Below are 14239 nucleotides of genomic sequence, written 5' to 3'. Positions count from 1 at the left end.
TACTTGAACATGGGTATCGAATCCCATAAGGCCTTCAGTCCGATGCCCTTCCGCTATTGGGCTTAAGTCCTATATGACTACATTTTGTTTTGTTTTTGCACATATGGATGTGTGCAATCATATTCACATGTATGTGGTGCATGTGTGTGCAGGGGTGTGTTCAAATGGAGGTCTGAGATTGACACCAGTGTCTTCTTTGATAGTTCTCCACTGATCTGAGGCAGTGCCTCTGATTTTACTCAGATCTCATTGATTCTGGCTAGTCCAGTTGGTCAGCTTGCTCGGCTGATTCTTAACCCTTACCTCTCAAGGCTGGAATGACAGGCAAGCTGCCATGCCTGCCTGGCTTTTACACAGGCACTTTATCCACAGAGCCACAGTCCCAACATTCTTTGTGACTACTTAACCAACATCACTGTGGTGGTCTAGATTTCTGCTATTGGTGGATCAATTAAATATCCACAGAAAGGAACACAAGGAAGTTGTTGCCCCTTTATTGTTGACCTGGGCAATTTTAGGGAGAATAACATTCAGTTAATTCTGACTGAAAACATTAAAACACACAAGATGAACCTATGCCATCACCTTGGCCACAAGGACAGACAAGGTCATGGCAGGTTTCCCTTATGCTGTAATAAATCAACGCAACTTGATCATACTCTATCACCTTCTAAGTTAACTAAGTAATCTGAAAAGGTGATTTTTCTTTAAATTTACAAGTACAATGTACATGTACATGATGTTGAGAATAATTTAATATGTTAACCTCAGATACAACTATATTCTAAGACCATTATTGTAAAGCAACGGATCCTTACAAGACCAAAATAACCCATATACCATGAGGTTGGTTTAGCCTTTCTTTTTTATGCTCTTTCAACAAATGTGCACCACGATGCTCCAACAGCAAGGCTAAAGCCATGAATACGAAAGCTGCGATTTGTGAAATACCAACCACATCTAGAACCAGGGAGGCCAATCAGACAGAGTGAGTGTCTCGTTAATTAATCAATTCTAATTAAACGATCAGGTGACATCACAACACTCTGGGGTGCAGCACTGAAAATGTCCATTAAGTTTCTTTTTTCTTGATGATCAGAGGTCCCACGTTGTCTCCAGTTTCTTCGTTATGTTTTATGTGAGCCCCATCACAGAACGGAAACTAGGAAGAGAGAAAGATTGTAAGATTTCTAATCTCCACATCAGCCTGTGCTCGCAGCAGCGGGATAGGGATGCCTGATTCCCACACACCACAGCTTCTATTTTTCTTGGCTAGCAAACGTACTTCATTGAACAGGAGGAAGAAATGGACGAGGGATAAAATCCAGATCACTACTCAAACTTCCCTGATATCTGGTGACGCACGCTAAAGGCTACCACTCTAGGGACCTATGCCAACAAAAACCCCATGAAACCAATGAGGTGTGTGCTGAGGGTTGAACCCTGGATCTTGTGCACACTCTAACCACAATTATGCCCATGGCTCTACTCGCAAGAGTCCACGTGTACTCCATTAAAATCAATTTGTACTTGGGGGTAGTAGTACACACCTGTAATGTCAACATTTGAGAAGCAGAGACACAAGAATCAAGATTCAAGGCCACATAAAATCCTGTCTCAAAAAAGAACAAACAAACAAAAAAACCCAAAACCCAGAAGAAAAATCAATTTACTATGACCCTATGCCAACCATCCTTGCTGCAATCTTTGCTCCAGTTTTCCATTTTGCTCATCCCTGAGCCCCTAATGTTTTTCCCTTTAATGTACAGTTCATTTTTTAAATGGGTCATGGAGACATTTGCTTTTGGAAATATGATTATAAATTCCAAATGTTCCTTCATTTTTACTAATCCACATCACAGATCTAACTGACATGATTGTGTCTGCCAGTGTTTTCCAGAGAGGTCCCAAGAGTCAGCTTCTGCAGGACATGGACTTGCTTCCGCTGTGCTTACAAAACAGATCAGGGACTGATCTGAGTCACAGCAGACTTTTTATTATTCTTATTCTTATTTTATTTTATGTGTAGGCTGTTTACATGTGTGTGTAGTGTCTGTGAAGGCCAGAAGAAGGTGTCAGATTGCTGAACTGGAGCTACAGAGCTGCCACATGTGCGCTAAGAACAGGAAATGGCAGCCCTGGGTTTGAACTGTGGGGACAAAGAGCATTCCTGGGGGGATACTCTTGATCTACGCTGCTGATCTACTCACAGTTTAATAGGCATTTAGGGCACCAGCTTGTGCCTATGCTTGATTCTTTCTGAGATCTTAACTCTTAACAAAGTCCTTATCCACTTATGGGACAAGTCAATGCCAGGAAGTTCCCTCCTGTCTCTGCCAGCCCTCTTTCCCTGTCTACTCTCACAGACAGCAGCTCATACTGGTAGCACTTGTTTTTTGGTAACATAGGCTTTCACCGACTTGGACCCAGAGTTTTAATTATTCTGTTGAAACGGCAGCAAAAGGTCAGCTGCTAATTGCTTAATCCAAGAGTCTCCCCATCATCACCCACTCACCTGGCCATGCTGCTAGGCCAGTTCAGTACCAGAGCCTGGAAAACTCTCCTTCCTATTTTGACACTCTATCTTAACTTCTCTCCCCAGGGTCTGTTCTATCTCCTGACTCTGTGTCCAAATGCAGAACATTCTTTGAGATTTCATCTCTGATTCTTATCGAGTCCACCATGACTCACCAGTTCTGCTGGCCTCCGCTGCCACCTTGTCCCTAAGGCCATGCCCACTGCTCCTGCACATCAGCACCTCAAACTCACTCTTTGCAACTGAACTGCTTAGCACTGCTGTGGAGACATTAGCTTTTCAACCTGAATTCCGCGTTTCTGGTGAAGATGCCCCCTTTAAAGCACACACTAAGACCCTGCAGTTTCCTCCCCAGTCTCCCTGACTAGTCCCTGCCAGGGCTGGAGAGACATCAGCGGGTATGTGTGTGCTGCTCTTCCAGAGGATCTGAGTTTGGTTCCCAGTACCTATGTCAGGTGGCTTACAACTACCTATAACTCTAGTTCCAGGGGGACCCAATTTTGTGGGCACCTACACTCATGCACATACATAAATAAAATGAATAAAAGCCGGGCAGTGGTGGTGCACGCCTTTAATCCCAGCACTCAGGATGCAGAGACAGAAGGATTTCTGTGAGTTCAAGACCAACCTGGTCTACAAGAGCTAGTTCCAGGACAGCTACACAGAGAGACCCTTTCTTGAAAAACCAAATCAAACCAAACCAAAAAACAAAACAAAGGAAAACGAGTCTTTTTAAAAAGTCACTCTTTTCCGTGGACCCTGTAGATTTCTCTGCACTTCTGCAGCCAGCATTCTATGGTAAATCACATCTAAAAGACCCGTGGCCCAAACCATGAAGCAGTTTGCACACTGGGTCTCCTCACGGACTCCACCGCTCCCTCTCCTTAGGACTGCTGCTGTCTGGCACATTTTGAGAAAGCATTCCTAATGTCTGTATGTGCTCATGCACGTGTCTCCCATTCTCCCAGCGCAGTCTAACTCTCAGAAGATTTTAGCCCACGGCACAAACACTCTCGTTCAGTAATGCACCTGAATTACACATACCGGGCTCACCTGGGACACCAGTGTTTGCATGTGAGCAGGGGCACACACTGAGCAGGTTTAGGAATTTACGTTTCACATCACTGACGGAAGAGCTTCTGCGACTGGGGAAAGTCTCCATTTTTCCTTCCTTGTTTAATGAGCAGCAAGAACAGAGCCTATGTAGGCACAGCTCTGAAAACAAGTCTAGTCTACAGAGCACCAGAAGATTATGTCCTAGCAGCTCCGGGAGTACCTACAGTTCACATTCCATATCTACACCAGGCCTTGTGGGACACATGACATCTCTTAAACTGTGTTTTATGAGTCCTGCTCCTGCACAAGACCTGAGTTTGAACCCCAGCTCTCAGCACTCGTTGGGCACCTTACAGCTGTCTGTAATTCAAGCTCCAGGGGGATCCAGTGCTTCTGGCCTCCGTAAGCATTTGTGCTCACGTGAAGATACCAACACACGCATGCACACAAACACACAGTATTGAAAACCAAAAAGTAATAAAATAAATTACTCCCCTAAACACACTTTCTAGTAGGCATTATATAGCCTTTTCTATGTTTATGACACAATTCATGATAGCATTCTCCACTGTGGTAAGCCTCCAATATACCGCCATTTCAGAAAATGGTACTTGAAATTATGTGGGGTTGTTTTGTTTTCTTTTTCTTTCCTTTTTCTAAGATCTAGGACTAAACTCATGGCTTCTGGGGAAGTTCTCCACCACTGCCCATACTCCCAGCTTGGCATGCCACGGCCTTGGAAATTGAGCTTTGGAAATCAATTTTCCACAAATGTGAACAGCAGCCCATTCAGAGACAGCACTGGGTCTCTGGGGATATCTGAAATTCAGAAGTCACCCAGTGTATCACCCTGTCAAGACGTTTAGAAAGAGGATCCCACTGTCCATGCCTAGAGCCTGTAGGTGTCACTTCCATCTGACAGAATAGAATTCTTATTACATCAAGTAGATTTTAATGAATTAAAAATTGCCAGGTATTTAATTATAGGAACTGCAGCTAAAAGAAGGCTTAGGATATTTCCCAGTAAGGAATCTAAGCCAGGTGAGGTGCTGTACCTATAATCCACACTCGGGAGCCAAGACAGGAAGACTGGCACCAGTGCAAGGCTAGCCTGGCTACAAAGGGAGCCTCTGTAGGTCCACGGACTACCCAGCAAGCTCCTGTCTCTCACACACACTTGCTCGGTCTATTTCTCATTATACTCAGGCTGCAGACATTCCTCCCGAGATCCCCTTGGAGAAGAATTCCCAATGGAAAATCAAAGAGATTTTTCCTTCATCTTTGGGGAAGATGATGGTTAACTCAGCTTAACTCAGTAAAGGTATGATGTAATACAGCTGTGTATCTGAGAAAATATACTCTACTAGAGTAGGGGAAGCTGCATGCGGTGGGGCAAGCCTGCAACCCCAGCACTGGAAGCAGAGGCAGCAGGGCAGCCTGTCTGAGCTGCCTAGTGAGACCCTGTCTCAGACAAACCAAGGCTCACACGGGGGCAGCGCTCACCTTTTTGGACCTCCAGCAGCGGCAGTACACGGCCTTATCTCCCAGGTCCTCCATGTCGAAGGCGTGCACGACCTTGGGGTTGTCTTTCTGGATATGGAGGTTCACCATAGCTTTGGTACGATTATCTTTACCATAGAACTTTCTGTAAGCCAGGTAACCGAGAGCAGCTGTCCCAGCAGCAAATGTCACGGCTGCAATCCACTCAACTGCAACAGACAAGCGAGGCATGGAGTTAGAGACAGGAAAGCCCATGAAACCTGACAGGCGTTTTAAAAATCACATGCTTTTCTTATTTATGTGTAGATGGCATGTGCTCACAGCACGTGCTGAGGTCAAAGGGCAACTTCTGGGAGTTAGCTCGGAGTCTCCCTCCATCACGTGGGTCCTGGAAATCTAACTCAGGCTGACAGGCTTGGTAGCAAGCACCTTTACCTGCGGATCCATCTTGCCAGTCTGGTAACGATTTCCAGTGTTAATAAATGACCCAAGCCCAGTGGTGCGGCAGTCCTTTTCTCACGGCTTCCTACAGCCCTCACTAATATAGATGTGGTTTTCCTGCTGAGTGGACAGCTTTAAGCTAATCTAAAAGAGGGAAGAGCAAAGATGACAGAAAAGGGACAGCAAGGCTTGATAACCTTTCAAGCACCCACTAACATCTTCAGCAGCTCATGCGCCTGCAAGTGCCTACTGCTTAAAGAAAAAAACTAAGTCTGAGAAAGAAGACCCAGGTTATAAACAAAACAGAAAGGTCAGAGGTGATGGCTTTCACTAGCAAATGAGCTCACGTAAAGAGCAAAATCCTGTAGCAGCTTTGAAATGCTTTATTTACCAAAGCTGCCACCGTAACGCAAACAGAACCAGATTGAGACAAGACAAAGAAAGACCTGTCACCCCCTGCCTCCCCAATTGCCAAGCATTCCCAGGATCTGCCTGGCAGGGTTGGGTCTGGGTCAGAAGTTATTCAAAGGGAACCAAAATGTGCAAATTGCTTCCTCATAAAATACAAAGCATACTATAATAGTTTCATATGAAACATTCAATAAATTCTTCATTTCTATTTTCTTTCTGAATTTCTAAAACTTCATTCTGAGCAAAATATTATTCTACTTCCTAATAATAATAAAAATTATTGGACTAACAGGCCATGTATTTATTCCTTCTGCATCCAAGGACTCCTTAGAAACCCAAGTGCTTAGCAGCTACCCCAGCTCCAGGCAGTGAGTACAGAAGCCAAGTTCAGCATTATCTGGTTGGCCTTAGCCTCAGAGGAGAGTTGTCTAGTCCCAGCATGGAGGGGCTGCAGGAAGAAGTCGAACAGGGTCAGGAGAAACACACTGGGCTGCTTCCTAGCACTTCCTCAGCCAGGTCTTCAGTGTCTGAAATGAGTTCCCAGACTATCAAATAAAGCCCTAGGGAGATAAGTACAAGAACATTTTATTGCCAAACACAATCCCATGGGCACAGTGGACCCCAGGACGTTTCTGCTGTCTCACAAGTGGGACGGATCTGATGGTGCCTACACAAACCACAACTGGAGCTCGAGCCTTTTTTCTTTTCTTTTCTTGAGACATGGGTTCTCTTTGTAGCCCTGGCTGTCCTGGAACTTGCTCTGTAGACCAGGCTGGCCTTGAAGTCAGAGGTGCACCTGTCTCTGCCTCCTGAGTGCTGGGATTAAAGGTGTACTGGAGCTCAGTCTTAACAGCTTCAAGTAGAAGAGCCTTCATACCATGCTAACCCCTTTCACCTTAGTCTTCTCAATTCTTAATAGCTTCCATCCAACGTTTCTAATGGGCACACTCTCTGTTTTCAACTACATACAGCAACACCTTTCTCTGTAAAAACCAATTTAGATTGGCTTCCATCCCAGGTCATTTCCATTTCTTCTTGTTAGGGCACCTAAAATAAACATTAACTGGTATTTTGTTATTCTTATTCTCAGGTGCCACATGACCAGTGGTCACCTGACACCTTCAAACCTTTGACCTCATCAGGAATTTTTCTTTTTACAGCACTGGGAACTGACCCAAGCCTTCTAGGCAAATGTTCTTCCTCTACGCTGCATGCCGGCCCTTCAGCATGTTTTGTAACTATGTATTTTGTGCACATTTCTCTTGAACACTAGTGTTCAAGTGGGGTTGAATTTCAGTTCAGTTTGCCTGACTCCCAGCCTTCCCCTTCCACAAAGAGTTCAAGGAAGAAGCTGCAGGTAGCTACAGCCAATGCGAAGTCACACACAATTCAGATGGAAGAGTTTGAGGCCAACCTTAGCTAGATATTGAACCCTGTCTCAAAAGATGAAAAATCACAATGTCACAGTGTTTGCCGACATGTAATCGGAATTCAAAAGGCAGCTAGCTATAAGCCCTCGTCTAAATTAAGATAGCACAACTCCTTGGATATTGTGATCTTAGTTCTTTTGTTTCAGGAACTTAATTTTCCAGGCAAATTAACCCACCCCTAATGCCCATGTGCTGTAATGGAGCCCAGGCTCCGCCTCCTGAGAAGCCTTTTATATTTATTTTAATAATCCCCACAAACTTCAAATGTACTGTGGTTTGTAGAACAACTGGCTGGCATTTAGTTCAAGGTAGTAAACATTCTTATATTCTCTCTTCTCAGATTACGATATTAATATACAGGCTGACATTAAAAAACAAATCCCAAATAAACTTTTACCTTCTCCAGATTTTTTTGACCAGGAGAGAAATGAAAGAGGATCGGACACAGAAAATCAGCCATACCATAGATGTTGCGGCACACAGATACTCAGGGGAGTCTGTCCTGTGGGAATCAATATACAGGATCTGTGGCCACCCTGACAAGTGTCACAGTACCATACGGGTGCTGGAGAAACAGCACTGAATTCACCCCAAGTGAGTGCTTAGACTCACAGAACTACATAAACCTGGGGGGTGGGGGCGGAGAATTCTATTCTTCCTTCTTCCCAATTCTGATTTTCTAATCTCATTTAGGGACAAATTGCTAGTTTCCAGACAGAAGAAAAATGTTGCTATTTTATCACCCCATTACTGAACCCTCAGTCTTTTTCTGGCAAAAAGTGGCTAACACCCCTGTTAACTCCAGGGCAAAGAAGGAAAAGGGAAGTACAGAGATAGATAAAAAACAATTCAAATGCCAACCCCGAGGAGAAAGAATCAGAGAGTAAGCAAATCACACAACCCAAGAACACTCAGTGCTCGCCCTGCCTCTTCAGGTGGGGAGCCCTCAGAGCATGGCAGAGTCTGTCTCTTAGGGATCAGGAAGACACCACACGCCTGTCGGGCCGGAGTTCCGCATCCACTGCCAGATGCTGAGTGCCCTCTGGGGTCCTGCTCTTCACTCAGAGCATGGCGGGGTCAGTCTTATGTTCATTCACAACTTCAGAGACAACGCAGGACTCTTGAGAGGCTGAACTGTTCTCTACTGGCCCTTTCGATCCTGAGCACTCGCCTGCCTCCTCCAGGGGATAGCCTCTATCCTTTGCTATCTATATACAGTTCTTAAGGGTGGCCTCTTCCTGTAGATCCGTCAAACCCGTTTTCTTCTACATAAACACCATTAAAGGAAGATTAGAGCCAGGCAACGGGGCGACAAGCTCTCTGCTTCCTTCTGCTGCTGTGGGCTTGCTTTATAGCCTCTGGTTTTCCTTGGACGTGCTCCTAAACCCACAGTCCTCTTTATGACTGACTGATCCCTCAGATCTGCTTTTCTGGGAGGGTGAATTTGCTTTGCCTTAGAAATCTCACCCTTCTCCTTTAGACTGGTTTCTGCCCAAAGGACCTTCACCTACCCACTACCACCACCAACTGCCACAGAACCGGAATGTTTGTGGGTCAGGAGAGGGGGAGGGGCACCATGCTGAAACCAAGCCTTCCAGGCCTGTGGCTTTTTTCCCTCAAGTTTTGGTACATGCAGATCATGTCAACATCAAGGGAGCAATATATAGTGGTAGATGACCAATTCACCTTGATTTTCACCCGTCCCTTCCATGGCCTCAGTGTTCCTATACCTGAGCTTTACTTTCTCAGACTCAGAAAACAAAAAGAATCCATGAGCATAGGGCACTGCAGACACCCACCCTGGATTATTTTTCCTCATTCCAGAAACTTCCACCAAAGACAACAGCTCGTATTTCAGTTCCAGCTCCAAATCCCACTGCTCATTATCCACTTACTATGTTCTTGGTGTGACCTGTACATTCTTTTGCAGGAAAAAAAAATCCATTAAATAACTTTGCAAGACTCAAAAAACTTACTGAATTAATAAATTGTGATAGAATGACCTGGGAAGAGAGAAAGGAGTTTGAAGAAAGCATGGATATAAATAGTGTCTAAACTGATGGGCCAACATTAAGAGCTTGTGATGACCCAGGCTTGGAGTGAACAACAAAGCACACAAAAACACATAAATCCCTCTTTACAACCTGTGGACAGGCCAAAGTAAGAAAGAGAGGGCAGGGCAAGGCAGCCACCATTAAAACACAAGGCTTAGGACTGCCAAGAGGGCTCAGAGGTGTAGGTGCCTGCTGCCAAGTCTGTCTCCCTGAGTTCCATCCCAGACCCACACAGCGGGAGGAGAGAATAATGCCCACAAGTTGTTCTCTGATCTCCGCCCAAGTGCTGTGATCTGTGTGCCCCCCATCCTCGGCTCATACAAAATAAGTAATTTAAAAAAATTTTTTTTTGATTTGAGAGGCTGGTGGGATAGCTCCGTGAGTAAAGGCACTTGCAGGGAAAGCCAGATGACCTCACCTTCAGGACGGAAGAACAGACTCTACAAAGCTGTCCTTAGACTGCTACTCTGCTCAGCAGCACACATGCCTCCTTCCACACCAGCAGCATGCATGCCTCCTTCTTCCACATCAGCAGCATGCATGCCTCCTTCTTCCACATCATCAGCACACGTCTCCCTCCACATTAGCAGCATGCATATCTCCTTCTTCCACACCAGCAGCATGCATGCCTCCTTCTTCCACACCAGCAGCATGCATGTCTCCTTCTTCCACACCAGCAGCATGCTTGCCTCCTTCTTCCACACCAGCAGCATGCATGCCTCCTTCTTCCACACCAGCAGCATGCATGTCTCCTTTTTCCACATCAGCAGCATGCTTGCCTCCTTCTTCCACACCAGCAGCATGCACGCCTCCTTCTTCCACACCAGCAGCATGGTTGCCTCCTTCTTCCACATCAGCAGCACACGTCTCCCTCCACACCAGCAGCATGCATGCCTCCTTCTTCCACACCAGCAGCATGCATGTCTCCTTCTTCCACACCAGCAGCATGCTTGCCTTCTTCTTCCACACCAGCAGCACATGTCCCCTCCACACCAGCAGCATGCATGCCTTCTTCCACATCAGCAGCATGCATGCCTCCTTCTTCCACACCAGCAGCATGCATGTCTCCTCCTTCCACACCAGCAGCATGCACGCCTCCTCCTTCCACATCAGCAGCATGCACGCCTCCTCCTTCCACACCAGCAGCATGCACGCCTCCTCCTTCCACACCAGCAGCATGCATATCTCCTTCTTCCACACCAGCAGCATGCATGTCTCCTTCTTCCACACCAGCAGCACATATGTCTCCCTCCACATCAGCAGCATGCATGCCTTCTTCCACACCAGCAGCATGCATGTCTCCTTCTTCCCCATCAGCAGCATGCACGCCTCCTCCTTCCACACCAGCAGCATGCATGTCTCCTTCTTCCCCATCAGCAGCATGCACGCCTCCTCCTTCCACATCAGCAGCATGCATGCCTTCTTCTTCCACGTCATGTGCATACAAACACACAGAGGAAATTATTCAGTTGAGCTGGCTCCTTGGTTTTAGAGGTAAAGATAAATTATGATTGACTTTTGGCTGGATAGAGTAAATCATTTATATCAAGCGTGTTTTAAAACAAGTAGTCAGATGTGGCCGCTTAGACCTTTAACCCAGCACTGGGAAGCAGAGTTAGGCAGGTCTTGGTGAGTTTGAGTCCAGCCTATTCTGTGTAGGGAGTTCCAGGCCAGCCAAGGTTATTTAGTGAGACCTGGTCTCAAATAAATAAACAAAGCAAATGAAAACAAAGCATTGGTAAGCCAGCATAAGATAAGGCTGTCTAGAGAGCCAGGAGAGAAAGACTCAGTCAGTCTGGTGGAAATGGAAGGATGAAGGATGACAGTTGGCTCTGAGGTGTAGAGAGGCATTTAGATCAGAGTGAGTCCAGAAAGGCCATCTACTGGGCAAGAGGAAGAATCATGAGATTGCATGCATGGGCACTGAAGGCCACTTTCCAGAAACCAGAATGAGCTCATGCCCAAACTGTCTCATCCTAACTAGGGGAGGGTCTCAAGTTCTATTGCTCTTCTGCATTGCCTCTAACTCTAGTCCTGGTCTGACACCCACTTAGTTTTATTAACCACTTTCCCCATGCACCCAAGGCTTTCTCTCCCCAATATAAAGAATTCTGAGAGCATGGACATTCTCCCCGCCCCCTTTTAATTTTTTTTTTTTTGTCTTGAATAATCATGTTACATAGCCCAAGCTGGCCTCCAATTCTTTGATTCTCTAGCCTCAGCCTCCTGGGATAGCAGGTTATTTGCAGCCATACCTGACTGTAAATCAATATTTTATTTTTCAACTAAATACCAGTAAGAATGTGCCTCTGGGGGTCCAGGATGAGGCTCAACTGGCACATTGCTTGCTTTGTTGGCACGAAGCCCCGAGTGAAATCCCTAGCGCTAAATAAACTGGGTGTGATATTGCATACCTACAATCCCAGCACCCAAGTAGAGGCAGGAGGATCAGGAGTTCAAGTTAGAAGGCAGCCTGGGCTAAACAAGACTTTATTAAAAAAAAAAAAAGCAAGAAAACCATAACAATTTTATGAGGTACAAGAAGTAAACTTTAAAAGGTATACTGCAGGGGCTGGAGAGATGGCTCAGCAGTTAAGAGCTATTAAGACGGTTTTTCCAGAGTACCAGGGCTCCATCCATCCCCAGTACCCATGTGTCTGGAACACCAGTTCGCGGGTAACTGACACCCTCTTCTGGCTTCCATGGGCACATCATGCACAATGTGAACCAATAACACGCAGCCCAAAACCTAGTACACATTAAATAAATAAATCTTAAAAGGGGGGGGGATTTATTTCCAAGGCATTCTATATTCCAGCTTTGAGGGAGGAAGGAGCTGGAAGAAGAGACTTGCAAAGTCTTTGGGACTCTCTGTATGGTCTTCATAATGATCTCTCTGCTGTTCCTATTTTTAAAAAGTTACCCCATATAACAAAGGTAAGTACTTCACGTTGGAGCTAATTAGGGGTTCCAATAAGAGGTTTTATATACCTTCAAGAACGGCAAACTAACGGAGAGCCACCTTTGAGACTCTTTGTGCCCATTAAGCAAAGTCAAAACTTTATCTTCGTTTCAACAGCATACTAAATCAGGGCCTAGCATCTGCTCATACAGTAGGATCCCAGATTTCAAACAAAAACCTATTTTGCAATCTCTTGGCTCACCTCACATGTGCAACAGTGTTCCTAACAAAGTTAAGACAACTGCACCACAAATCATATGAATGTTTTATTCTATGCAATAGTATGACTGCCAAGAACACTGTTTTTACAGGTGTGGTGGCCCAGGCCTACTATGGTCTAGGCACTGGAGAGGTTGCTACAGGAAGATTTTGAGTTCAAGTCTAGCCTGGACTACAAGGAAAGATTATGTCTCAAAAAACAAAACAAAACACCAGATTTTAAAAGCCATAAAGACAACTGAAACTCACCAAAGTGAATGTATTTAAACGAGTCCCAGATGGCTATCCTTTGGAGTAAATTTTGCAAAATTTAGTAACTTAAAAAATGTTTGGGCATTAGCATGATGGCTCAAGGGGGAAATGTGCCTGCTGCTTGATAACCTGAACTTGATCCCCGGGACTCACATGGTGGGAGGGAATTAACTCCGACAAGTTGTCTTCTCACTGCCACATGAGCCACGGCACCAGGGACACTCACACAAATACATGTTAAAAATAAGTAACACAAAAACGTTTTTCTCCCTTTGACATGCCAAGTCAGTTTCGTCGACTTAAGTAGTACCTTCCGGTATACAGAACTCAACTAAAGTTAGAAAAGGCTACAGAATCGAGCACTATAGCCAACCAGTATTTGCTGTTTGAATCAATGGGGCTCATCGTAACTTTTACCTTTATTTAACTAAGGTTAGAGGTAACCAAACCCTGGGGTGTGGCATTTTATACCTGGGCTGAGTCTATCGCCCATATTGTATAGCCTGTGGTCAACTTTAAGATAAAACCTTACACTAGCCAAGTTTCACAAATTCTCTAAATTTCAGTCAGATTTCTTCAAAATACTGTTTTCAAGGCTTAGGGAAGACCATTTTCAGTTGTTTCTTGGACCACTGCCACCAGTGGCCGGATGCAAGATGCGTAAGAAACTGGGAAACTGAAGACCTCGGTCGGATTGGATTTCTTCACCTTAAATTACAAAGCCAGCAAAATATCTACGATATGACGATTCCCGGACGCCAGGGACGCAGGAAGCTGCCAGTTTCCCCACATGGGGGGGGGGGGGGGGACTAAGGGGCAGAGGAGTTTTGGGGTGGACTGTGACCTGCTAGCCTGTGCCTGGCTGGGGAAGCGGTCCACGGTCGGGGATGCCGGCCCACAACAGCCTCCCGTGAGCTCCGGGCAGGCCTGTGCCTGTCCTTGTGCAGGTCAAGGTGACGGTCCGGATAAAGGTGGCGGGGACCCGGCCGCGGGCAGCTCACCTCGCACTGAGGAGTCGTAGCCAAGGCCCATGGTGCGGGCAGCGGGAAGGCCGTGGCAGGACCGCGCGGGCGAGCGCTGGGGACGAGGGAGACCCGGGCAAGACGCGACCTCCGGGAACACTTCCAGTCACTGCGCAGGCGCCGCGGCAAGCTGAGGGGAGCACGTGTGAGGGCGCGCCCCGTAGAGTCGCGCATGCGCATTGTCCCCAACCCGGAGGAACGGTGATTTGACAGCCGCGGGACAGCCTTGGATGCCAAGGCGGTGACTGCGTCTGTGCCAAGCGGGCGAGACTATCCAGGCCGGGTTTTACAGGTGGTCCAGTTGTGAGCGGTTCAGGTGACTCAGGACTAGTACCTGCAAGACTGTCGTCCTATGG

At 46.2% G+C, this 14239-nt stretch overlaps 1 protein-coding gene across 1 annotated transcript; it reads right to left on the bottom strand.

Annotated features, from left to right (window-relative positions):
- Positions 1-478: 478 nt before the first annotated feature.
- Cisd1 (CDGSH iron sulfur domain 1) lies at positions 479-14019 on the bottom strand. Its single transcript, XM_041655359.1, has 3 exons — positions 13863-14019; positions 5096-5301; positions 479-1162 (listed from the first exon to the last, which is right to left on the bottom strand). The coding sequence occupies exons 1-3, from the start codon at positions 13891-13893 to the stop codon at positions 1073-1075; spliced, it is 327 nt and encodes a 108-aa protein (XP_041511293.1). The 5' UTR covers positions 13894-14019; the 3' UTR covers positions 479-1072.
- Between the last annotated feature and the right edge of the window lie 220 nt (positions 14020-14239).

This window comes from Microtus oregoni, unplaced genomic scaffold, assembly GCF_018167655.1.
Source record: "Microtus oregoni isolate MIOR12 unplaced genomic scaffold, Mior012 000007F_ref0000211, whole genome shotgun sequence".
NCBI lineage: Eukaryota > Metazoa > Chordata > Mammalia > Rodentia > Cricetidae > Microtus > Microtus oregoni.
The sequence above is the reverse complement of the archived record's forward strand: the minus strand, read 5'-3'. Positions and strand labels throughout refer to the sequence as shown.

Excerpts from the sequence above, each read along its gene's own strand:
- Cisd1 (XM_041655359.1), bottom strand. The coding sequence starts at position 13,893 with ATGGGCCTTGGCTACGACTCCTCAGTGCGAG. Across the intron at positions 5,302-13,862 it reads CTACGACTCCTCAGTGCGAG|TTGAGTGGATTGCAGCCGTG; the intron begins GTGAGCTGCCCG and ends TGTCTGTTGCAG. Across the intron at positions 1,163-5,095 it reads GCTGCTGGAGGTCCAAAAAG|TTTCCGTTCTGTGATGGGGC; the intron begins GTGAGCGCTGCC and ends CTCTCTTCCTAG.